This window comes from Aedes albopictus, chromosome 1, assembly GCF_035046485.1.
Source record: "Aedes albopictus strain Foshan chromosome 1, AalbF5, whole genome shotgun sequence".
In the NCBI taxonomy this organism is placed as follows: Eukaryota; Metazoa; Arthropoda; class Insecta; order Diptera; family Culicidae; genus Aedes; species Aedes albopictus.
In genome coordinates this window covers 233,889,561-233,915,721 of record NC_085136.1, presented here as the reverse complement: position 1 = coordinate 233,915,721, position 26,161 = coordinate 233,889,561, and the positions used below count along the sequence as shown (strand labels likewise).

Here is a 26,161-nt window from a genome sequence, read left to right as displayed (position 1 = left end):
GGAGTAGTTCCTTAAAGAAATGTCGAGGCATTCTCAAAGAAATTTTCGAAGGATATGCTAAAGAAATATCCGAAGAAATTCCGAATACGATTACCATAGACATTTTCATATAATTTCCGAACGAGGAATTGCCGACGGAAATTCCGGAAAATCATTAAGTATGCAGATAAAATGCCGAAGTAATTAAGGACAAGGTATTTGGAGTACATAGCTCAAATTTTCTTGAGCACAAATCGTCAAATGTATCCGGCTGAAAATAAAACTTGATGCTCGCTTCCGCACAGTAAACATTGAGTTACATTTGCAGCCAAATGTTTGACGGTTCCCTAGATTTGTACTCGAGAAAATTTGAGCTGTGTATTCCAAATACCTTGTCCTTAAGTTGCCTTAGAATTTCTTTTTTAAAAAATACCTTCATGAGCAGTTTCTTTGGGAATTCTCTGACAAAAATTTTACGGCACTTTCTTCAGAAATTTCTTTTGGAATTCCAGTTTAAGTATTTCAGTAAGGTATTCGTTCGATAATTTCTTCAGGAATACTTCCGGATTATTCTGAAAATTTATCCGGAGTCTGGAGGAATCTGGAGGAATCCACCCCAAGCAACACGACTTGTTTCAAAGCCAGTACCAGCAACATCAGTGCAATTTATTCACTGTTCAAATTAAGGACAACAGAACACAGTTGCTTCTTCTTTGAAACGCAAAAAGCGCAAATTTTAAATCTTTATGCAACTTGAGCTAGGGGGAATGATAAAAAAAATGAAAAAATATATTCAGACTCGAATCATGGACACCAGGAGTATTAACCACTCACCTTACACACTACACCACATGCTCTGTGAAAGATTTGCTGCTCAATGCACCATAAAAGCTACTGAAGTTACGCGTTACTTCATTGTACCGTCTTTGCCACAAGTTAGAAAGCTGTCAAAATGAAAAGACGCGCATGTTCTCCGCAACACATTTGGAACCTAATCTGAACAAACAAACCAGAGTAAGATGTTTCATGTGTGTTACATAGCACATTTAATGCAAGCTGACTGTATTGCCACTTGTGAAGAATATGTAAGCTCCGCCTCCATAAATCGATGTTAAATACGATGTTATTTGTAATTTCTATGAAACAAAGCTGCAACTTAACGATATTCGAAGTTTAAATGCAACTCAACTGACAAGATGGAAGTTGCGTGCGCTTTTATTGCAACTCTTTTAGACCAAAGCATAGAAAACCACATTTTGGATGACCCAAGCAGCACCTGCAACATCATCCAAAATGTGGTTTTCTATGCTTTGGTCTAAAAGAGTTGCAATAAAAGCGCACGCAACTTCCATCTTGTCAGTTGAGTTGCATTTAAACTTCGAATATCGTTAAGTTGCAGCTTTGTTTCATAGAAATTACAAATAACATTGTATTTAACATCGATTTATGGAGGCGGAGCTTACATATTCTTCACAAGTGGCAATACAGTCAGCTTGCATTAAATGTGCTATGTAACACACATGAAACATCTTACTCTGGTTTGTTTGTTCAGATTAGGTTCCAAATGTGTTGCGGAGAACATGCGCGTCTTTTCATTTTGACAGCTTTCTAACTTGTGGCAAAGACGGTACAATGAAGTAACGCGTAACTTCAGTAGCTTTTATGGTGCATTGAGCAGCAAATCTTTCACAGAGCATGTTGTGTAGTGTGTAAGGTGAGTGGTTAATACTCCTGGTGTCCATGATTCGAGTCTGAATATATTTTTTCATTTTTTTTATCATTCCCCCTAGCTCAAGTTGCATAAAGATTTAAAATTTGCGCTTTTTGCGTTTCAAAGAAGAAGCAACTGTGTTCTGTTGTCCTTAATTTGAACAGTGAATAAATTGCACTGATGTTGCTGGTACTGGCTTTGAAACAAGTCGTGTTGCTTGGGGATGTTGCAGGTGCTGCTTGGGACGGAAGGCATACACGGTGTAATCTCTAGCAGCAAAAGTTACTGAAGGATTGGAAGAAGGCAATTTTGTAGTAACAGATCATATCTCTGGATGGATATTCTGGATAAAAATTCGGTTGGAATCTTCAGAAGGAAGTTCTCAGATGGACAGCTGGATCCCCACAAGGAACAGCAATGAAAAAGTCCTAACACAATAAGCTAATGAAAAAAGAAATGGTTCTATTATCAGAGTTTTTTCCTAGTCTCAGATAATCGAGTCCGATTTTCGATAGTTTTATATGCATATATCTCATGACTTCTATACATTGTTTAATACTTTGAAAATAAAATGGTTGTATGTTAAATAAGTGCGACTGGAAATTTTGTTACTTCCGAAAAACTGGCTTTCTCAGTCTTGGACTATTTGAAACGGTATGTTGTGCTTTGCCCGACGTGTCGGCTCTTTTATTGGTTTTTAGGGTACAGTTGTCAACTGTTCCTCGTTACGTCGGGCAAAGCAAAACACACCGTTTTGAATAATCCAAGACTGGAGAAACCCATTTATTCGGAAGTAGATTGGTTATTTCATTTTTCAAGATATATAAAAGAAGTAAAATTATGTGTGAGAGGAAGTTTCAACTAAGCACTACACCACACTACACTACTTGTTAAGGATGCGTTACAGGAATATTCAGATGGATTTCAAGAGGTTCAGGGGGTTTCATTCGGTTTCGGTAACGCTTCATGGGGTTTCAGAGGGTTTTAAGCACAGCTAGTATAATCGAAATATACACTGCTGGGCGTTCGGTAATGATTTTTTACCGGAATTCTGTAAAACAAACATCAAATTTCGGTAAAATGTTATCGTTTGACAGATAACAAACTCTAACGAAGTGTGGTGAAAGTTGCTAACGTTACAATTTTTTTTGGGTAAAACAAATTTAACGGTCGAGATTTTGGTAAAATATTACCAAAGTCGGTGTTGTTTCTAAAGTGTGAGGTTTTCAAAAGAACTTTCATAGGTTTCTGAGGGTGGAGCCCCTCTAAAATCACCTCAGTCTCCCTTTAACTGCCATGCACCTTCCGAAAACGTCAGTGAAACTTTTTTTATCTGTATTAAGGTACACCGGGGTAAGTTGAAACGGGTGGGGCAAAATGAAACGCCAAGTTTTGAAATAGTTTTCAATACATTTTGGAAATTTTTCTTTCGTCAAAAGATTGTTTGAATCAAAAACTATGTGTTATGGCATTAAAGCTTTTCATCATCATTGGATAACGTCATTATAACCCGCTGTTTCATCTTGCCCCACCCGTTTCAACTTGCCCCGGTGTACCTTAACGAGATTTTTAGCCCTTGGCTAGTGCATCTCGGGACCCACGCTCTACTTCCCTTCCGAAGGAAGAACTCACATTTTGCGAGTTTGTCGGGAGTGGGATTCGATCCCAGGTCCTCGGCGTGATAGTCAAATATTCTAACCATCACACCAGGTCCGTCAGTGAAACTCGAATAAGTCCTTTGATTTTCCCCTACACCTCAAGAAACACCACAAAAAAACCCTTCTGAACCCCTTCAAAACCCGTTCAATATTTGGTGTGAATCGGCCAACATTAATCTGAGCTTGTCCCAGAATACGTTCAACAAGTGCGTTCCAGATATAAAAATGTTACTCAAATAGTTGTAAGCCTATTTGCAAGAAATTTGCAAAGCTTGCTAAAGAAGCTTCAGAGCTTGTCAAAGCTGAAATTTCAAAGTTTTGTCCAATTAAACATTTTTGAACCAAACAATTCGACAATTCATCAATAAATAAACGTAGCAATTCTTAAAGGTATTTCTAAAAAATACCTAAAAAAAATTTGAATTTAACATTTTTATAATAAAATGGGAATTTACGGAAGGCACTCCTAACCGGAAAAAATGTTAAGGAAATTGCCGAAAAAAAAAATCCTAGGTGGTTGCCTGAGGAACTTCCGAAGGGAAATCCAAACTAGTTACTGTAGGCGTTCACAAATTTGTAAGAGGAATTTTTGAAAGAAATTACTAGGGGATTTACTAACAAAAAATCAGAGGAGCTTTGAATGGAAATTTTGGAACAGTTCGTGATAAATTGTCTGATGAATTTCTGAATGAAATTCCGGTGGAGGAATTTTAGGGTGCTGAAAGAACTGCATCATAAATTTTGTGAGAAATCTCTCAAAAATTCCGGAGGCTGTGTTGTCTGTGATACCTGACGAATTTCTAAAGGAACAACCCAATGGATTTGTAATGGAATGCCTGAAGAATTTCAGAAGGAAAAACAGTAGTGTAGAAGGAATTAAAAGAAACTAGCTGTACCCGGCAAACTTTGTCTTGCCTACTGCGTTTTTTGACGTTTCAAGTTTCTAGCCAAGACCAAGTCCCCGGTCAAAATGTATAGAAGATCGATTTTCAAAAACTCGCAATTTTTCCATGTTTTATGCCTCATAAACCTTCCTTGGGTGAAAACTAACAGAACAAAACTTAGACGGCCAAAATCGGACCTACCGGTCGCAAGTTATGTGCGGTCCCACGTATGCCACTGCATTTTTATATAGATATAGATATATAGATAGTGGAAAAAATGTCTTAGTAATTTGCCAGAGAAAATCTCGGAGAGTTTCTCAAGAAAATTCCGAGGAAATTAAAAAAAATCCAGCGGAATTTGAAGGCAAATCGCTAGAACACTTACTATAGAAATTTTCAGAGTAAAGCCAGAAGAAATTGTTGAAGAGGAAAATGTAAAATCATAAAAATATCAGGGAGTTCGTCAAACCCTTCAGCTTCTGAATGATATGACAGGTATCAGAAGGCCAGCTCCAGGAGCACGCTATCCTCCTTTTGGGACATATGACATATGACAGAGGAATTTCTGCATTTCTTAAATAATGGCCAGACGATTTGCTTAAAAAAAAATCTTGGAAAAAAAATGCAAATAAATTGCAAGAGGAATTTTTGGAGGACATTCTTTTGGCATTGTCATAAGGAATCCCCAAATAAATTGCCTGAGAAATTTGCAAAGAGAATCAACGAATAAATGGCTTAGGAAATTTAATGCAAAATCTTAGAGAAATTCCCGGAAAAAAACCAAAAGACATTGTAAACGTGTGGATTTCCTAGGAACCTACTAGAGGAATTCATCTCGAAATTGTCGGGAGAATTTGTAAATGAAATTATCTTAGACATTTCTAAATATTTTGCCGAATAAACCACCAAAAATTGTCGGGGAATTTCCTTCCCAATTAATTTGCCGGAGAAAATTTCAGAAAAGTCGGGAAACAATACTGTAGTACCGTAAACCGGGGTCAAATTGATCTCCGGGTCGAAATTGATCAGACGTTTTTCAGTTAGATCAATCATACTTAAAAGAGTTTCCTTTCAAGTATCGTGCTGTTGGAATCAGATACTAAAGGATATTCGTAAGGAAACTATTTAAAGTAGGCTCTATCTAACGGAAAATCGATCGATCAATTTCGACCCAGAGATCAATTTGACCCCGGTTTACTGTAATCGTTGAAGGAATTTCGGAAAGAATTTCCAGAAGAAAGAAGGAGGAGTTCTTCAAGAAATACTCGAAGGAACCTCTACATAAATTGTTTACGGAATTGCTGGGGAACATTTATAAAAGAGTTCACAGAATTATTTACGAAGGTATTTCTTAAATAACTGCCGAAAAAAATTCTGAGAGATTTGAAACCTAAATTAAAAAAATAAGTCTGAGAAATTTACAAGTTTACAAAAGTTTACAAAAAGAAAAATGAAAAATATAAAAAAAATTTCGGAGCTGTTCCTAAAGAAATTTCAAAAGGAATTGCTCTAGTTATTTTTTAAAATTTGCCCAGTAATCTTTAAAGAATAACTGGAAGAGTATCTGGAAAATCTCATTAAAGAATTATCAACCCTTTAAAAATGACCGAAAGAATTATTGATAAAGCTACCGAAATTGCAGAAGTTATTAAAACTCATTGGAAACAATATGGATGAATATGTCGGGGAATCTCCAAGAAATCAATTAACATAAATGAAAAAAAATTTCAACTAATCGATTTCTGGCAGTAGTGTAAACACTATTGCTGTTTGGTTTCGATTCTAGGCCAGTCCAGAATCTTTATGCAATGGAAATCTCTTTGATTTTCTTCTTATTGTCATCATGTATTCGAGTTTTAATTTGATACGTGTATGGTGCTTATAAAGCAGGTTGTCGAAGTCCCCCTTTATCCCAAATGTGGCATCATGCCAAGAAGAGGAAGAATATACATGCGGTAAGGTTCTGAATGGAACAAAACAAAATAAACGTTCTGCAAAATTCACTCAAAGAAGGTTCCAAAGCTTATAAGAAGAAGCCTCCTGAGTTTACTGAAAGAAGATTCTAAAGTTTTCTGAATAAAGCTTTCGAAGCCTTACTAAATAGCTTGGCAAAAGGTACTCTAAAGTTTGCTGAGAGAAGCTTCCAAAGCTTATAGAAAGAAGCTGCAAAGCTTGTTGAAGTAAGCTTTTAACACTTCCTGTAAAAATACTTCTAAAGCTTGCTGAAACTAGCTTCCACATATTATTGAAAGAAGGCTCCAAAAGTAAAGCTCTTCTGGTGCTTGATGAAGAACGCTGGTTAAAGCTAGTTGAAAGCAATTTTCCTAAGCTTGATGAAATAAGCTTACAAATCTTGCTGAAAGAAACTTCCAAGGTTTGCTTGCAGGCAGAATTTTTTAAAGGGTACAGAAAGTAGCTCCAATATCAATGCTTGCTAAGAGGAGCTTTCAAAATATGCTTAAAGAAGCTTCTAAAGCTTGCAAAAAAAGGTTACTGGAAGAAGCTTCGAAAGCAGCCTTTAAACAGCTTAAAAACCTTGATAGAATAAGTTGCCAAAACTTGCTAGAAGAAGCTTGCTGGAAGAAGCTTCAAGTGCTTACAAAACGAAAACTCAAAGCTTACTGAAAGGAGTTTCCAAAGCTAGCTAAAAAACTTCCAAAACTTCTTGAAAAAAAAAAGTTTACAGGCTTCTTTGAAAATACTTTTAAGGCTTCTTGGAGAAGCTCCCAAAGGTTTTTCCATCTGACAATATAACCAAGTTCCGTTATTCCGAATCCATGTCATCGAAGTCGATTTGATCCAGTTTCGAGACCCAACGAGCGGTTTCTCTCATTGCCTTATTGCACTGTATGTGCTGTTCTTCGATCAATCGATCCAACAACGAGCCGTCCCATCATCATTAGGTGTATTAACAACATCAGCTGGTCGACCGAACGATCGAAGTCTTTCTTGTTTGTTGTCGCTCCGGCTAAGCCCTTTTATGGACGAGTGGCCATAAAAGGGCAACCGAAGCAGGCCCACGGACGGAACCAGTTTTCGTTACGATTTGGACTTCCATTCAGTTCCAGCCAGCAGATGGTCAATTCACAAATTTTCCTTTTGTCACACAGAATCATCATCTGGAGTTGATTGTAGCCATTCTGTTGATCACCTGAACCAGATTTTGTCGTCACTGCACTGCACACCTACCTTGATACTGTAGATGTGAACCACTTTGAAAATTGTTTTCCTGGGGCCCCATCCGCCGCGGCCAAATGCTTACCAAACGATCATATCCAATTCCGCAGTCAACTGAACCCTAAGCACGGACCGACGGACGTAAGGCTGACACGGAATAAACAGCAGGTGTCAATTATGGGCCGATTTTCCCACGAGCGGCCGATTCGACCCACGTGTCACCGGACCGAGGAAGCTTTCAACCCACGACAGCATTGTGGCTAGATACTGTACTAGCAGCGTAGGTACTAGCCAATATTGTCTTGGGGATGGACAAAATTGAGTTTTGAAATCGACCACGACGACGGACGATCCGGACTCCACCGGACAGGGAACGATGATTGAAAGATGGGCAGCGTCGCGGCAGCGGCAAGGGAAAGGGACACCTCGCCTTTTATCTGAGCCATGAAATTGAATGGTGGACGGACGGACGGCGATATCCATTTCCCATAGCGAGCCGGTTTTTGTTGCGTTGTTGTTGGGAGATCGTTTATAAATTTTGGTGTCATTTGGATGCCGCATTAAGTATCTCCCCATCTGCGTCGCGTCGTCGTGTCACGCTGGCAATCTGTCCGCTTATCTGCTCGCCCGCCCTAGCGGTTTCGGTTGTTGGCTGGCATTATGTTTCAATGGATTTTCTTGCTTTGGGAGATAGAAATTTGAGATTGGCAAGCGAGACAAGATTTTCGGGAGAAAAGTGAATAAAGCCACTTTTCAATTTTGACAAGCGTCCAATATCATGGCACCGAATCAGGAAGAGAAATCGGCGTTGAACGGATTTTCAAATAATGTTGTGTGAAGAAAACTGATTCTTAAATCCATTGCTGTTTAAGGTGAAACATCAAGAAATCCCATTGCGATTTTTCATACAAACTTTAGAGGCACAAATATAACGAACAAAGCATCGAGCCGAGCCGCACTTATTTTTCCTGGCTTTGCTCACTTGCAAGAGGCAGCTTTTACAAATCGAGAGCATATGTTAACGAATTTTCAAGATTGGTGCTCTTGAAAATGTTAGTAGCGGATCAAGTCGGCCATTGTGGCAGCCATGTTTGTATTCTCTGAAGTTTCTCCTATTATTAATAGAATGAACTGAGGAGAAGAAGTATTTTGACAAGCATTTTTTACAAGAATCTTTGCGAGATTTGTGGTGAATACAAATCAGAAATATCTCACAATAACTATCAGAGAATTTAGCAAGAATCATTGGAGAATTTTTAAAAAGCATTTCTGTCTAAGAACATTCTGCCGAGAGCCCTGGGACGGGTGTGATGAATTTTTGTGAAAATCTTAAGAAAGATTCCCGCCAGAATTCTAGCATTGGCTAGATTTCAGAGAGGATTTTGATGAAAATCATGAGAGTATTCTAATGATAATCCTGACAGGGTTCTGGCAAGAATCCTGAGAGGATTTGGACTTTATTCGGAGAGGATCCTCACCTGGCAGGAATTCTATGAGAATTGGGTTTTTATCGATTTTTTGATTTTATACGAAAGAGCACCTTTTTCTGAGCCATTATGATTTTTTTCAGATTTTTAGAAATTTATTTTGATACCTAAAATCAATTTCAAAGAGATTTTTTGAAATCACCTTTTGACAGCTGGGAAACTATTTGACAGCTCCACCCAGTACAAAATGCGACGAGGGGTGATTCGACAAATCGCTTCCATACAAACTTCAAATTGATTTTTAAATAGGTTCCCGGGCACCAAAATTGATGAAAATTTAGATTTCGGCTCAGTTTGGCATGCAGATTCAGAATATGGAATAATCCCAACACCGCTAAAGAAGCCAATTGTGCCATATAGTAATTGGATTTTTTGCGTGCAATATATAAAATCTTTAAAACATCATTTCGTAAAAGCACCGTTTCTCGAGAATAGCTTGACGGATCTTCGTGAAATTTTGTTGGTAGTTGCACAACCCCTTAAGCTCCGTGGTCAACCTTTTCCTTTTTTGATATCGTGCATTTAACCGAAATGGCGATCGAAAAACCTCGGAATTTTTCGATTTATCAAAATTTCAAATCAACGCCTCGCTCCTCTCCCAGGAGGGGGGAGGGCCAAAACTTCAGATTTATGAGTTTCTAGTCGGGTGCAATCAGAAAAGGTGAAATTTAGAGCTGGGCAGAACTAAAGTTGATTTTTTGTCGGACCGTGAATTAAAGAAATCATAGTTGAAAGATAAACAAAAGATACAACGCCTGTCGCACTATCAAAGTTAACCGTTTTACGGTAGGTACTAAAACTGTACGCAACAATAAGAATTTTGGTGGGAATTCCCAAAATTTTCAGGTGAGAATCATGTTAAGATTCAAAATAACTCTGGCTTTGATTAAAATGCTAAGAGTTATCTGTCGAGTATCTTTTAGATAATTTTGAAGAGAATCATGAGAATATTTTCTGAATTCTGGTGAAACTCCTATAAAGATTCTGACGAGATCACTATGAGAATTCTGGAGAGTATCCTGAAAGGACTTTGTGTTTTTTTTGCAAGAAGTTGGGAAACTTTAAAGTGTCAGAAAAAAATAAGCAAGAAGGACGACCGAGAAGGCAGCGGGACTTTGCACGTACTGTGCTCCAATGATGCTAAAGGCGTCCACCCACAGTAGTGGCCTTTTCAACGACCGATTGGCATCGTCTCGAGAAGCGATCCAGTGACAAAGACTAAGGCAGGTGTTAGTTTGCTAACAAGGGCCGTACCGCGACGTGGAAAAACCATAGGTGCGGCGATAGGAGTCTAGCCGGTTCTTTCATTCCTACGGTGTTCTTATGCGAGTGACGTCATGTTTTGGAATTTGGTTGGAATATCGCCGCACCTATGCGTAGTCCACATTGGCCGTACCGGTTCGCAAATTCTAAGCCTATTGACGAACCATTGGAGTTGGAAAGACTCTTGGTTAAAGCCCAGTTTGGTGTTCAAAAGGAATCGCTCAAGAAATTGCTTGACCGATTCCTGGCAGAAACTTTCTACAGTGACTGCCATTTGAATTATTGTCATTTCTTCGCAATTATTTACGTACTGCGATCGAAGAAATAGGGTTTCTTGGCCGATTCAGGAAAGAATTTTCCATGCATCAAGATAGGCTGAGTAATTCCTTCTGATCTGCAAACAGGGGGACATTTGATAAAATATCCTATGAACTAGGGGCGGGACAGCTCCAAATACCGGCGCTATTACCGCCTAATAAATATTTGTTTCTTAATCTTTACCGTCTACCGTAGCATTTTATTTATAGTATGTCGCGAGTTTTCATACAAGTAACTGTCACAAAGATGAGAGGTAGAACTACGGGTTAACTCTTGGTTTGTCTGCGGTGTTTTTTTTTCTGTTGGTCCAATTGAAAATTTAATCGCTGTTGATTATTTCAGCTTCACCTTCCATAATCACGGATGTGGCTTCAATCAATGTGTTTTGAGAAATCGATGCCGAAAACTTCTTTAGATGTGATTAACAACCTTAGATATTAACGAGTAATAAGAACACACAATGTCCCTGAATTTCGGTTGTATGCTAACTTTGAAGTTCATTAAGTGAAATAAACTGGATATGAAAGCTTACCCTACTACTACAAACTTTCCTTTATCGCTTAACTTTGCATTTACAAATTTTGGCCAATCCTGCTTTCTTTAGACAACTATATCTCGTTGCCGATCACGTGAGCTGATTGAATCAAAGAATAAATCTAGATTGGAAGGGAATTGCTATCTATATTGACATTTTGCTGTATATTTCTGTTTTGCGTTTGGATGTCACTACCAACACAATAAGACTGTTGCGCCTGACAAATTAAATATTCTCCTACAGTGAGTTCCGTAGTTTGTTCTTCCGGAGTATAAAGAACGGTGTAGAACCAATTATTAACTATTTTGTTCTACCTAGTGATAGCCCTTTCCATATTCTAGAAGCAATGGAAGCAGAATGGCTATTTTTGTCATTTCTTGTTGTTGTCATCAATCAAGTTCAATTAGCGTGGCTTACTTGGATAAAAAATGGTCTGGCTTTGGGATTAATATTTCCTAATACAGCTAATACCGCTAATCAATATTAGAGCTGTCCCGCCCCTAGCCTATGAATCTAATTTAGATCATAGTAAGCCATGGTTAAATTAGTATGATAAACTCATTTTCTTCGTGGTAATTTAATTTTAAATCGACAGGATGCTAGAAAATCCTGAAGACATTTTGTCTTGAATCCTGTACAACTCCTGACGAGAACATAAACAGCATTCTGACAAAAATCCGGGAGGATTCCGAAGTGATATTTCGGCATGAATTCTGTGTAGAAAAAATCTTGGCCAAAACCCTGAATAAACTTTAACCCTCGAGCAGTCGCGTCTTTGACTTCCTGCAGCGACGCCGCGCTCACGTTGTGTACCACATGCGTGCATTTTTCATGGTGCGTGTACTCAGTATACGACGTGACCGCTCCCGGGTTAAAAGAATCTTAGTGGAATGTTTAGCCAGTTTAACTCATTACTGCGGGATCCATTAAGAGATTCCACCCGGGATTTCTTAATTGTTTTTTCGGGATTTCCAGAAATTTCTTTCTGTATTTTTCCCACGATTTCCCCGGGTTTCGTTCTCCGGTTTCCTATAGGATTTTTTCTTGCGATTTCTCCAGGAATTCCTCCAAAATTTTGTATTTCTAACGAACTTTTTCTGGAACTCAACTAGAAGTTCCTCCAGGGATTTCTTCAAGGATATTTTTCTGCTTTTCATCCAAGATTCCTTCATCGAATCGTCCTGGAATTCCTTTAGCGATTTCTCACATCATTCCTTCCTAGATTATTTTTAATGGATTAATCCATAGGCTACATCAGGGATTCCTGCAGGACTCTTCCTGAGTTTCATCCCGGGTTTCCTTTAGGGGTTTCTTCAGGGCATTTTTTAAAGATTTCTGCCCAGAATTCCTTCATTGATGGAGCGGACCTGGTGTGGTGGTTAGAACACTTGACTATCACGCCGTGGACCTGGGATTGAATCCCACTCCCGACATACTCACAAAATGTGGGTTCTTCCTTCGGAAGGGAAGTAAAATCGTGGGTCCCGAGATGAACTAGCCTAGGGTTAAAAATCCCGTTAATACAGACAAAAAAAATCTTCATTGATATCTCCCTGAATTTGGTATTTGGTTTTACCGTGTTTCTTTTAGGGATTCCTCCCAAGACTCATTTTGGGATTTTATTAAGGATTCTTATGAGGTTTCCTTTATTAATTTTTCTCGGGACTCCATTCGCCATTCTCTCAGGTATTCCTCACGAGATTCAGTTAGGAATTCGTCCTAGATATTTTCAGAGATTCCCTCTTTCATTTATTTCTCATATGATGCCTTTCGGAGTTTCTCCCGAGATTTCTTTAGAAATTTCTCCTGAGTTTCCGTCAAGGATTCCTCTCTGGATTTTTTCACTGATTCTTCTACCATGTTTCCCGAGAGATTATTTTATAAATTTCATTTGGCATTTTATCCTGGGACTCCTTCAGCAATTAACTCCGGGTTACTTTCCAGGATTCATTCATTGATCCTTCTCGGGTTCTATATAGGGATTGCTTGAAGATTCTTTCAACGATTCTTTCTGGTATACTGTTAGTAATTCCTTCCGGAATTCTGTCACTGTTCTGTCCCGGGATTTCTTTAGAGATTCCTTCCAGGATACTTTTACGAAGAATTTCCGAGGCTGCATTCCCGGACTCCCGAGCTACTTTCAGGAATTCTTCCAGGGATTTTTTATTTACTTCTCCAATGATTTCTGTATTAATTTGTCTCAGGTTTCTTTAAGCATTTCTTTCCGAGATTCATTCTAGGATTTTTTAAAGGATTAAAAATCTCGCCAATAAAGACAAAAAAATGTAAACGATTCTCCCTGAGATTTCTTAGAAAATTCTTTAGGAATTCCAATGAGGATCCCTCCAGGATCCTTCACGGATTCCTTCAGAAACTTTCACCGTGATTCCTTCATTGATGCTTCCCTGGTTTCCTATAGTAATTTATTCCTGTATTCCTTCGGGATTCCTCTTCAGATGCATTCAAATTGTGAATTTCTTCCCGAGATTCGTTTATAGATTTTTCCTTTTCTCCCGGGGTCCTTCATATTTTTTTTTCATTTTTGAGAAGCCTTCAGGAATTTCTAAATGATTTTTTCAAAGGTTGCTCCTGGATTTTTTTTTAGAAATCTCTCCTAGATCTATTGAGGGATTCCTTCTGAGATTTTCTCTAGGATTACTCCCAGATTTTCTTAAGAGTTCCTTCAGGGATTTCTCCCGGGCTTCTTCGTGTATCTGTCATTGATTCTTTTAAAATTTAACTGTGATTATTTCATTGATGCTTCCCTGGCATGCTTTAGGAATTTGGCCGGGGTTCTGCTAAACCGAACTAAGCGCCAAAAAGATAATTCCGAGATAATTAAGTTTAAAGTTCAACCACTCACAAATAACCAACAGCAGAGATTATTTGAAACTTTTCCGCACACATGTAACTTACAAGCCTTCATTAACCATCAGAAATGAAGAATACATGTAAATTATTTGGAATCACTGATATAATTACATTTTATTTTTTGGTACTTTGCACTCAGTTCACTCTGGCTGATCATAAACATTAGAAAATGGTTTATAGTTCAGTTTGGCTGAATGTGTTTTTTTGTTTCAGATAAAACCAGTTGGATAGTGAAAAAAATCTCCATTTTTCATCGTCCATCAAGTTGAAAACGATAGCACTCACAATCCTTTACATGAATCAAAGAGGACGCGTATAGTATGGTAGCACGAAGGTCTCAAAATAGTTTGAAATATGAACGGCGGAAGCCCTCCCAGCTCAACCCTTCCCACTCATGCTTTTTCTTCATAAGCGGTGCATGTGGTGGAGGCACAGAGCAAAATACGATGTCCTTGCATGCCCTGAGGTGCTGAGATGTGAATGTGGAGCAGGTATCAGGTAGGTATCAGAAGGCCGGCTCCAGAGGCACGTTATCCTCCATTTGGGACATTTGTGTCATCGCCAAAATAACAGCCTATTTCATCATCTACCTGAGTGAAAAGGAAGGAAAAAGGATTTGGATGGGGATAGGGACAGGTAGGGAAATAGGAAAAATACCCTGGAAGAGGGTACTAACGCACAAGCGTACCACAATGGGTTCAAACAGCGCCTTGAAAAGGGCACTGTAATAACGCATAAAGCGAAAGAGAGCCTATAGCTCTTTACCACAGCGGGTTAAGAACAACAGAATATCCTGAAGATTCAGGTTTCTGAAGTCAGTTTCACTTAATAAGTGTTTACCGAATACTCGGAAACGCAGTTGCGCGAAAACTGGACAGTTACATATCAAATGATACGAAGTTCCATAATCGGATTCACAGCTATCACAGGCAAATGAATCAGCTTGCTGAATATTCGCCATGTGATAGCTGAGTCGGCAGTGGCCAGTCAATGCTTTGACCAACATGCTGCAATTCTGCTTAGACAGATTAGTTAGATACTTCGCCATCCGTAGAGATGGCTCAGCACTATACAATTTGGTTTGACGACATGACTCCAAACTATTCCAATATTGTCTGTGTTGAATGACAGCCCAGGTGTGAATCTGAAGCTTAATCCAACACTTCGATATCGGAATAGCTGGCTCAGGGCCAATGAAGTCATGTGATGCTCCAGAGCGAGCTAACTCATCAGCCAATTCATTTCCAGCGATGGAAGAATGGCCAGGTACCCATAGAAGGTGAACAGCGTTTGCTGAATTCAGCTCCTCGATTTGAGTTCGACAAGCGATAACTATCTTCGACCTGGAGTTGGCCGAAGCAAGTGCTTTAATAGCAGCCTGGCTATCTGAACAGAAGTATATTACTTTGCCCATTACGTGCTGCTGAAGTGCTGATTGCACACCGCACATAAGAGCAAAGATTTCGGCCTGAAAAACGGTGGAGTGTCTACCAAGTGAGTAAGACTGATACAGCCTTAGCTCACGAGAATAAACACCAGCATCTGCTCGACCTTCGAGAAGGGAGCCATCAGTGTAACATACGATGCCGTCTGAAATACTTCTTTCCAGATAACCAGATGTCCACTCTTCCCGGGAAGGGAATTTCGTGGAAAATGTCCTATATGGAAAATTACAAGCAATTGTAAGATCACTTGGAGCAAGGACAATTTTGTCCCAATTCACTAAAAGTGGAAACAACGAGGTGTGTGTTGATGTGCAGTTCACAGGAGTTTCCTCTAGTAGACCGAGTACCCGTAACCGGTAAGTGCAAGAAAGGGCTTCTTGTTTGAGATGAATGTGTAATGGGGCAACGTCAAAGAGAACTTCTAGCGCTGCCGTAGGAGTTGAAGAGAACGCTCCAGACATCGCCATTAAGCACATCCTTTGAAGATGACCTAATTTTGATTGGACCGTTCTCACTTCACCCTTTTGCCACCACACAAGACACCCATAAGCCAATATTGGCAGAACCACAGTTGTGTAAATCCATTTGATATACTTGGGTTTTAGACCCCAAGTTGTACCAAAAGTACGCCGGCATTGCCCGAAGGCCATACAAGCTTTCTTGATTCTGAACTCAATGTGAGGTGTCCAGGAAAGCTTGGAATCAAGAATGACTCCAACGTACTTTACCTGTTCAGTCACATCGATTTCAGAATCAAAGAGACGCAAAGGTCGAACGCCATTACGGTTTCGCCTTTCCGTGAAAAGAACAATAGATGTTTTACTCGGATTAACCGAAAGGCCATATTGGCGACACCAACCCTCAACTACCTGAAGGGCGTTGTGCATCAGGTCGAAAAGGGTGCTGATGCACATACCAACTAACAATGTTAGGTAGTCGTCGGCAAAACCATAAGTAGGAAAACCGCTATTATTGAGTTGCCTCAATAGCGTATCTGCTACGAGATTCCACAAAAGCGGTGATAAGACTCCCCCTTGGGGGCATCCACAAACACTCAATTTCCTAATCCCTGCTAGACGCAATGTCGAGAAGAGATATCGGTTTTTGAGCATTTGGTGAATCCAATTGGAAATCATTGGAGATATACCATGACTCCGTGCGGCTTCCAATATGGCATCGAAAGGCACGTTGTCAAAGGCACCCTCGATATCTAAGAAAACACCCAAACAAGTTTGTTTTTGAGCGAACGCTTTCTCGATATCGTAAACAACCTTGTGTAAAAGAGTCACAGTGGACTTACCAGATTGGTAGGCATGTTGGTTCACATGAAGAGGCACGTTGGCCAGATGAACATCACGGATGTGATGATCCACAATGCGTTCTAAGCATTTCAGAAGAAAAGAGGTCAAACTGATAGGTCTGAAACTCTTTGCTTCTTCATACGACGCACGACCCACTTTCGGAATAAACTTTACAGTAATATCCCTCCAGGATTTGGGAATATACCCTGTAGCAAAACTGCAAACAAGTAGTTTTTTCAAAACATGTTTGAAATAATCAAATCCCTTCTGAAGCAAAATAGGATAAATCCCATCTGCCCCAGGAGATTTGAAAGGAGCAAAGCTATTAAGAGCCCACTCAATCGATTCTATAATTACAATACTCCGAGCCGAAGCTAAAGAATCATAACTACAAGAAAAGACATCAGGATCATCCGAAGATGTAATATCCACACATCCAGGGAAGTGTGTGCTGAATAAGCATTCCAGAACTTCCTCATCAGAAGAAGTCAGATCGCCATTTGGCAAACGAAGTTCGTTCACCCGGAAATCCTTAGATTTCGCAAGGATTTTGTTTAACCGACTGACTTCACTCAAGCTGGAAACATTTGTACAAAGGTTTTTCCAGCCGGATCGTTCAGCAGACCGGAGAGCTTTCCTGTAGGCCTTGCGAGCCGACCTGAAAGCCTCCGAACCAGCCGAACGTCGTCTGTTCCAACTCTTTCTACATTGTTTCCTGAGTTTCGCCAGATCAGAGTTCCACCAAGGGGTTCCTCTTGTGATCTTCACAGACCGTAGAGGGCATGCTTCTTCAAAAGCTTCCATGATGAAAGTCGTTGTAGTATCAACGGCATCATCTAAATCACTTGGAGTGTCAATGGATGGCGAATATCCATGAAATTTGGCTGCAACCAAATCAGTATAGAGATCCCAGTTTGTTGACCGAGGATTCCTGAAACGCAATGTTTACGAAGTAACATTTAAATGTTCAAAAAAGATGTAGCGATGGTCAGATAAAGATTCTTCATCTGACACATGTGTATGCCAATTGGACACATGTGTATGGCATGTATGCCAATTGGTCAGCTCGTGACTTATTCTGCTAGAGCAAAGCGTTATATCTAACACTTCCTCTCTAGCAGATACCATGAAGGTTGGGCGGTTGCCTATGTAAAGTAATGCAAGATCTGTACTACTTAAGTACTCCATCAAACTGGAGCCTCTCAAGTTAATGTCTGAGCTGCCCCAGATGATATGGTGAGCATTAGCATCACTGCCAACAATTAGCGGAAGGCCTTTTGAAGTGCAGTATGCGATGACTTGTTTGAAAGCATCCGTAGGGGATGGTTCATCATGCGGTAAATACACAGAACAATAGACGTATTTCCTGCTGAGGTTTCCAACAGATACATCAATTGTGATAGCACATACATCTCTGGTGGTTAGTTCAGAGATGAGTGTAGCAACTATTGCGTTGTTGACAAGCACACAGGCTCGAGGCATGACACGCGAGTTTGCCATTTCATGTTTACTGAAAGTGGCAAACACCGGGTTCACAAGGTTTCCTAGATAGAAATTTCCCTTACGAAAGTAAGGTTCTTGTACCAAGGCCACTTGGGCTGTACCATTTTGCATAAGTCTGCAAAGATTGATCGTTGCTGTTCTTTTATGCTGAAGATTGATCTGAGCTATCTTAACCGTAGCCACTACCCAAACTAGGTAAGATTAAACTCTTCGCAACAACAGCACAACAAAGAACAGCAACAATAAAACCAAATCGGTATCGATTGGAAAACGCCAAAGGCGAGGATACACAGAATACACTGTGTTAATCGCATAATGCGAAACCATATAGGTGAAAATTTAAACTAATTAACAACATCTTCATAATCCCGCCCTTATTTAGCCTCAAGTGAAACTAAAGAAGGGCAGCTAATTGTCTCGGAGAAACACAAGGTCCACTGCACCATTGCTCCGGTTAGCGCAGTAAGGGCTACATACTGTGGAGGGCGCCCTGGTACTCCACAGGCTCCGTTAGCGGTTAGGTTTTTATTAGACCCCCCTAGCCATTCATTCCTAGGCACGGTAAGCATAAAGCCGCATCACACCATGAATTAGGGGTCACCTGTTGGTGGATTCTTACCACCGGAACAGGCGGTCCGTAGTGTTATTCTTAGCTAATTGAGACAATCGCTACCGACACTACACAGCTATCTAGGCTGATCGAGAAAAGAAGTTAATATTGATGATCAACTTCATACGGACTCGAACAGCCGCTACGATGTCCTTGCATGCCCTGAGGTGCTGAGATGTGAATGTGGAGCAATTTGTGTACTTTAAATTTATGCTGGTCGAAGAAAACCATGAAAATGTTTTGCCAAAGTGCACGGGTTGCTCCTGTAATCATCTCACCCACGAATTCTCAAGGATACTCAAAAGGACTCCTTTTGAGATTATCTTTGGAAGTACTCTCAGATTTTTTGGGAATTCCTTCAAGAATTTCTCTCAGGATTCCTCCCGCAATTTTTTAGCCAGTGCTTCCCAAACTGTGCGCCGCGGCGCCTTGGTACGCCGTGAGCATTTCGCTGGTGTGCCGCAGGGTTTTGAGCCAAAACAATATAATTCAATGTTGGAACGTATTTTTTTTATTTGATGAATCTTCGAAGTGCCGAATGCCGTGCAGAAATTTTGCCAAAAATTATACCAACCCGAGCAGAAGAAAATAACAAGATAATAACATATCAAGGTATTTATTTTAAATACTACCATACCTTGATATGCCCTTTATCAGGTGGTAATAAGAGGCAAAATAACAAAAATGAATACCAAAATTTTGTATAAATAACACCTAGAAAATAACAAGTCTTGTTATTTCAATATTGAATGCATACCTAAACCTTCAAGTGCTGTATTTGTTATCCCAAAGTTATTGAATAACAAACTAATAACATTTCTTGTTATTAAATGTTTCATTTTTTCGATGACTTCTTGATGTAATAGTAAATCTTGTTCTTAGGTTATTTTCACTGCTAAACCAACAAATACTACATCAATACCAATCTCTGCTCAAACACCTCCAACTGTTATTGTGGTGTTCTCATAACATTTCGTAGATTAACGCAGCAATAACAATTTTAGGTATTAGAGCACCTGTTGCTCTTCGCATGGTATTTGTAAGGTATGCCCTTCTGCTCGGGAACCTTCGAATATTCTTGGAATTTTGGTATCCTCTTAAAACATTTGATTTTTATCAAATTTTCAAATTCTCGGAGTTTTGAGAAATTCTTGGTTATGATTCAAAAATAGATGATTGGATTTCCTATATTCCAGTTCAGTTTTCGATTCTACCAACAGCTTGTAACTGAAAGTAAATATTTCAAAAATCCTATTACAGTTCTTTCCACAATAATTTCCGTCAGTCTCCTGGTCTTTATGTTGTATTCTGCTTTTTGGGACGACATTTTTTGCTTACGTCACTATCACAGAATACTTCTGAAAATTTTCGGTTATGTGCAAGTAGATCACATCTCAAAAAAAATGTTATTGGAGCTATGTTATCCAAATACCTTGTATTTAATGGAAAATTATGAAAAAGGAAAGTAGTTTTTGACATTCAAGCATTTTTTATAAAGTTTTTGCATCAAAGGCACTTCTTTTTCAATTGTTGGACGAAATAGTCATCCAAAACTTATGTAAAGGATAGACCTTCAAGCTTTTCTCAAGACAACATGATTAAACGTATGCAAATGAATGATCCATCATCAGCCTTGTTCTGAACATTATATTTGTGTACTTAAGTTTACTGAAATTAATCACACTACCTTCTTAACAAACCGTTTTTGAAAATTTTGCAATTCCAACAAAAATCTAAGCTTTTTATAAAATTCTGTGAAATCATTTAAATGTACCCGGAAGCATTTCAGTAACAAATTTTGAAAACGACGTATAATCAATGCTACACCATTGATTATACGTCGTTTTCAAAATTTGTTACTGATTTAAGTATTGCAACAGTTTTATTGTTTTTTTTTTTCTTGAATTATAAGGCATCAGCAGCTCGCTTTATCTAGAGAAATTTTTGACATGTTGGTTTACCTTGTTCAAAAAATAAATATGCCATTTTGAATCCAACAAATATTGATGAAATTTTAAAGCATTTTTTTTATTGAAAACACGTTTCGACCCAGTTTTAATTGGATTTTAAAGAAAAAATGGTACTGAAAGTTCTTCACAATTTTGCATTTAAATGTTTGAATTGAACATTGTTCGAAAATAATGAAAATTCTCTGTTAAAAGATGTATGTGCACCGCGAAATTTTTGAATATGTCAATAGGTGCCGCAATAGCAAAAAGTTTGGGAACCTCTGCTTTAAGCGATTTCTCTTGCGGATCATTCGTGTACTTATCTCGGGATGCCTTTGGGAATTTCTCACATGGCATTATTCAAGAGGCTTCAATGAAGTTCGATGCATCGTGGGCGTGGTTTGAAATGCCCGATGGATCGTAAAATGACCTTTAACTTGATTCGAAATAACACCATCGTCTGCCAGGGCTGTCAAATGACCACACAAGTGCCATTACCATCACCAAGCAAGCGATTTCGAGTTTATATCTTAATTATACGGACATTTTCCAAGCCATCAGCTCGCCTCGACTCTTCCCCTGTGTTAAGCTGAATCTCCTGCTGGGTGAATGTTTGCTTTCCGATTGAGAGTCCCGATTAGAAAGTCTCTTGAATATCTTTGATAGCCATCAAACCATCGTATGACGGTTAGGTAAGGGATCTTGGCTCCAATTTCCACAAAACCAATTTTATGAAAACAATCAAAACTGCTATACGAACAACCAATATGTAACCACTTTATTATTGTATAATTCTATGAATTGAAACGAAGCATTTTTTTTTTCAATCGGGCTTAGAAAATCATACGGGACCGATGATCATGATGATGCCGAAGCGATGGCTCATATACCCCTCTCCCAAGGGGGTCAACCGGTGTCATCGATTGTTGTTGTTGTTGTTGCCGGACGCCAGCTCTAAAGTCGTTTATGGAAATAATATACTCAACAACCGAAGCTATCGCCATCAACGAGAGGGGTCTCCACCAGCAGCGTAGCCTATTCGAGCAAAGCATAGTCCTCTAGAGCTGTGTCGTCCTACTGGCTGACTGGCTGGCTGGCTGGCTGGAGGGGATAATCCTACTCATGCATATGGATGATGGCTTTAATGAAGTACCGATTCGATAAACATATTCTCCGCCAAGTTCCATTCCGATCGACCCATTATTGGGTCGAGGCACTGCGGCGGGAGACGAGAAGCTCTCCAATCAATGGACGGTTCGCCCTGCTCACACACAGATTGTAAACGGCCCCGGCGAGTAATTATCACAAAACTGAGATGTTATGGTTTTTCTGCGGTTCTAGGTACGGCCTGAGGGCGAGGGTCGGACCATAGCCGTTGGATCGATATCTACACAGTCCGGTCACAGCAGGACGGGCGGAGATGGAAGGAGATGGGTCGTTAGGAGATTAAACTGTTTCTGATTTCCGACCTTGTCTCCGTTGGGATAGGTGTATTACCGAGGGATTGAGATTTCAATGGAGCTAAAAAGCTTTTTCCTCCCTGTTTATGAGATAAGCCCTGGGTGTCAATGAATATGCAAATTGTTGACGCTCTGCGATGACCTTATGGGAATATGCCGCCGTAGTGTGGGGATATGTTTTCGAAGGCAGCTGTAAAATGACGATGTTTAGATATGGGATTTTGGGTGATTGAGATTTAAAATTTTCTGTGTGTTTGGTGTTAGCTGATTAGCATATAGGGGGCTGTGAAAGCATCAATTTCAGATGAGATCGACAAGTTTCATAATTGGATCCTTACTGTAGTGATGTTTACTTAGGGCTAGTGGAAGAGTTCGCTAAAACTTTGAATATTTATTAAATGTTTAGTTTGAACATATTTAATAAATCAGCATTTTTCTACGATTTTCGATTAAAAATTAATTCATAACATTCTCTACACTCTTTCTCTCTTCCAGTGGACGTCAGCGTGGATGGCCGGCCCATCTGTGTGACCCTGTGCGACACCGCCGGTCAGGACGCCCTCGACCCGCTGCGGCAGCTGTGCTACCCCGGTACCGATGTGTTCCTGCTGTGTTTCTCCGTCGTGCAGCCGGAATCGTTCCGCTCGCTAGCGTCCAAGTGGGCCCCGGAGGTGTCGAAACTGCGCGGCGCCGTAGTCCTGGTGGGAACCCAATCCGATCTGCGGAACGACCGGAGCACGGCACTTAAGCTACAGGTAAAAGGCGGAAGGTTGCTCGAATTGATGGACAGTCTCCCTCTAAAATGGGCTTTGAAACCAATTTCAGATACAAGGAGAGAAACCCATTCCAGTGTCGGCTGCGTGGGACTTTGCCCGAAAGATTGGAGCCAAATACATCGAAACGTCCTCACATAGGAAGGTAAGAACCCTTTTGACGTAGTTTCAATTAAATAGTGAAAACACAATGGCACTTGTTCGAAAAATTTTAAAAACGATGTTCTAAATCACCTAACAAAAAGTCTCCAGTAGTTATTAATCGTCATGCACAACCAAGGGAAACTTGAAACTTCATAAATTTGAGACTCGCACTCTGTAGCTGTCGATTGCGCAGTTCCACTGCCTTCAAAATGATAAAGATGTTCTTCCTGAACGTTGTTGTTGTTAAGCGCTGGTTATTGTGAGATAGCATCTTATTCCTCCGTCAACAACCGCAAGATTAATCTTGTCTGTTAAATCTGTGAAGAGTTTGACGAAAGCCTCCGCGCTCTGTAAACAACCGGTATACCTAGATGCGAACGCGGGATGGATGATTCATCATACCTACTGCAAAGCTTAGTTGAAAAAGAAAAAAAAACTGCGCGACCGTCCGCGAACTTGAACTGGCACGAAAGAGTCTGTGAATTGACATGGAGGGGAGTTCACGGTAGGAAACAACAGGGACAAACGCATTACCTAAAGAAAGGCGTTTTTTTTTCTGCTCAGTCAGTAATGTCATTGAGGTTACTCTAAGTTACCGTAAACCGGGGTCAAATTGATCAGCGGGGTGAAATTGATCATTTGGGTATTGCTTTTTCACTGAAAAATTTCCTTGCTTCGCTGAACAACATGACGTTTTCTTCCAGCGAAGGCTTACGCGATACAGAAAATCGCTGAATTTCACACTAACACTGCAGAAAATCTGTCAACAATAACTCAATACACATGCATTTTCAGCGAAAAGATCTATTTGCGTGACAACAATCCACTCCCATGACTACCAGGCGGCCGCCGTCATATATCAGGATTCCCAACTGTCCGGCGACTGCTGTCAGTTTTCTTTGTCGCCGAATCTGGCGCTGGGTCTTGGGCGCGGAAACCCAAAGGTGGGAATAAAATTTTGGGGTTTGCGCGCAATACTACACTGTAATTTCATACCAGGAACTTCTAAGCGTCGCAATGATCTCAAACTTCTTATTGCTGACTGCACCCCAAATTGGACTGACACAATAGTGTGCACACACCTTCAAAGTGTGATTGCAGCGCAGGGCCACGTCGGATCGAGTTGAGGTCTTCGGTGCACTTATTCCTTGTAAATAGAGGAATAAGTGCACCGAAGACGTCGAGACGATCCGAGGCAAATGTGCACTTTTATCACACTTTTTAGGCGTTCCAAAAAAAGTGTGATAGTCCAATTTGTGATGTAGTCTGCAATACCTCATCTAGTTCATGGATGTCTAGAGATGAGTTTAGATTTTTATTTGTTTAAAAAAAAGTTAGTTTCGCCTTATTTTTTTTAGGATTTTGCAATGTATTTCTCACTTAGCTGAAATCATTGCTTCCAAACAATCGATTGCCAATAGGACTTCCCGTAAATTTTTTGTTTTAACATTTTTGTGGAGCCTTGGTTGGAAAGTTATGAAGCTATTTTGAATAGGAACAAGGTAAATAAGTTCTTTTTTTGACGAAAAAGTCTTCAGGAACTTCTTCTGTGATTTCTCCAGGAACTCTCTCAGAGATGATTCGGTGATTCCTCTGGGAATTTCATTAGCGATTTCACCTGAAATTGCCGAAGAGTTTCTCTAAGAATTACACGAAAGATTCCTCCAAGAATTCTTTAAGGGATTTTTCCTAAAACTCCTTCAGAGATTTCTCCAGGAACTCCCTCAGGATTTCTCCAGAAATTTCTTCAATGTTTCCTCCATGATTATTAAGGAAATTTTAAAGGAATATCTTCTAAGTTTCCTTAAGCTAGTTCTTTCGGAGTTCTCAGATGTTTATTAACCAGTTCTTCCAGGGATTCTTTCCATAGCTGCGTCAGAGAGTTCTCCAGGAGTTCGTTCAGAAATCCCCACAGAAAAATCTTTAGTTTTTAGGGATTGTTCGAGGAATTCTAGAGCAATTCCTCCGGGAATGTATTCAGCCCAGACAAGCAGTAATCGTATAAGATGTTGCATAAGATGATAAAGTGGAGGCCATATGCGTGCATGCCTCCATTTAGGCGCATGTAAAATGTACGCATATCGCCTCCACTTTAATATCCTATTCAACATCTTATACGATCACTGGTTGACTGAGAGGGGTTCATTCAGAAATTTCTACAGTTATTCCCAAGGTTATTCCTCTAAAATGTTCGTCAGCTATTTCTTCTGGAGGTTATTCAAAGATTAGTGTAGAAGATCCTTCAGAAATGTTTACAGGATTATTTTCTTTAATTTCTCCACGGATTCCATGGTATTCATCCAGGAAGTTCATTTTGATTTTTTTTTCATAGATTTTTTCTCAGGGATTTCTCCAGGATTTTCGGCAGGGATTCGAGAATTTTTAAGGGACATCGGGTATCGCGCCACTTGGGCGGTGGCTTCTATATTCGTCTGTTTTCCACTATAACTCAGTCAATTTTGAACAAATTGACTTTAAATGTTGTATACGGGTAGATACTATACCTATCTCACCACATTCCAAAAGTTGTGTCAATTGGTTCAAATTTGACTGAATTATAGTGGAAAACAGACGAATATAGAAGCCACCGCCCAAGTAGCGCGATTCCCTCTTTAGGATTTTTTTCATAGATTTCCAGAAGTTCCTTCAGAGTTTTCCATAAGAATTCTATAAGCGATTCCTCTAAGAATTTCATCAAGGATTGATGGATCCAGTGATGGAATTGCTCTCATCATGAAGCAATTCGCGAGTGAAAAGCCAACACAAGACTTACTAACGATTCCGAAAGTAAACAGTGTATGAGTTTATTCGCACCCGCCTGCTTCGTGAGTAAGTGGAAAAATCTAATGAATAGCATATTCAGCTATTACAGATGGAATTACTGAAGAACAAAATCTGATATTAGTTTGATTGACATAAGGGGTAAAAGATTAAAAATAATAGCAAAATTTAGTATAGTGGATTGCTTAATAATAGCTCGTTAAGATATTACAAGATCAAAACAATATCAGACAAGTTTTGTCGACCTTTTTTTTTTTAATGCCAACATCCAGTATCGAATCTACGACCTTAGCATTCACAGGCAATGATGTT

At 39.7% G+C, this 26,161-nt stretch overlaps 1 protein-coding gene across 1 annotated transcript in view; it reads left to right on the top strand.

Moving 5' to 3' along the window:
* LOC109425278 (uncharacterized) overlaps positions 1-26,161 on the top strand; it is a gene marked incomplete at its 5' end in the record, with an annotated part of 121,694 nt that overhangs the window by 81,913 nt on the left and 13,620 nt on the right. Inside the window, 2 exon segments of the mRNA XM_062846431.1 lie at positions 22,647-22,906; positions 22,977-23,069. Coding sequence (XP_062702415.1) covers positions 22,647-22,906; positions 22,977-23,069 — 353 coding nt within the window.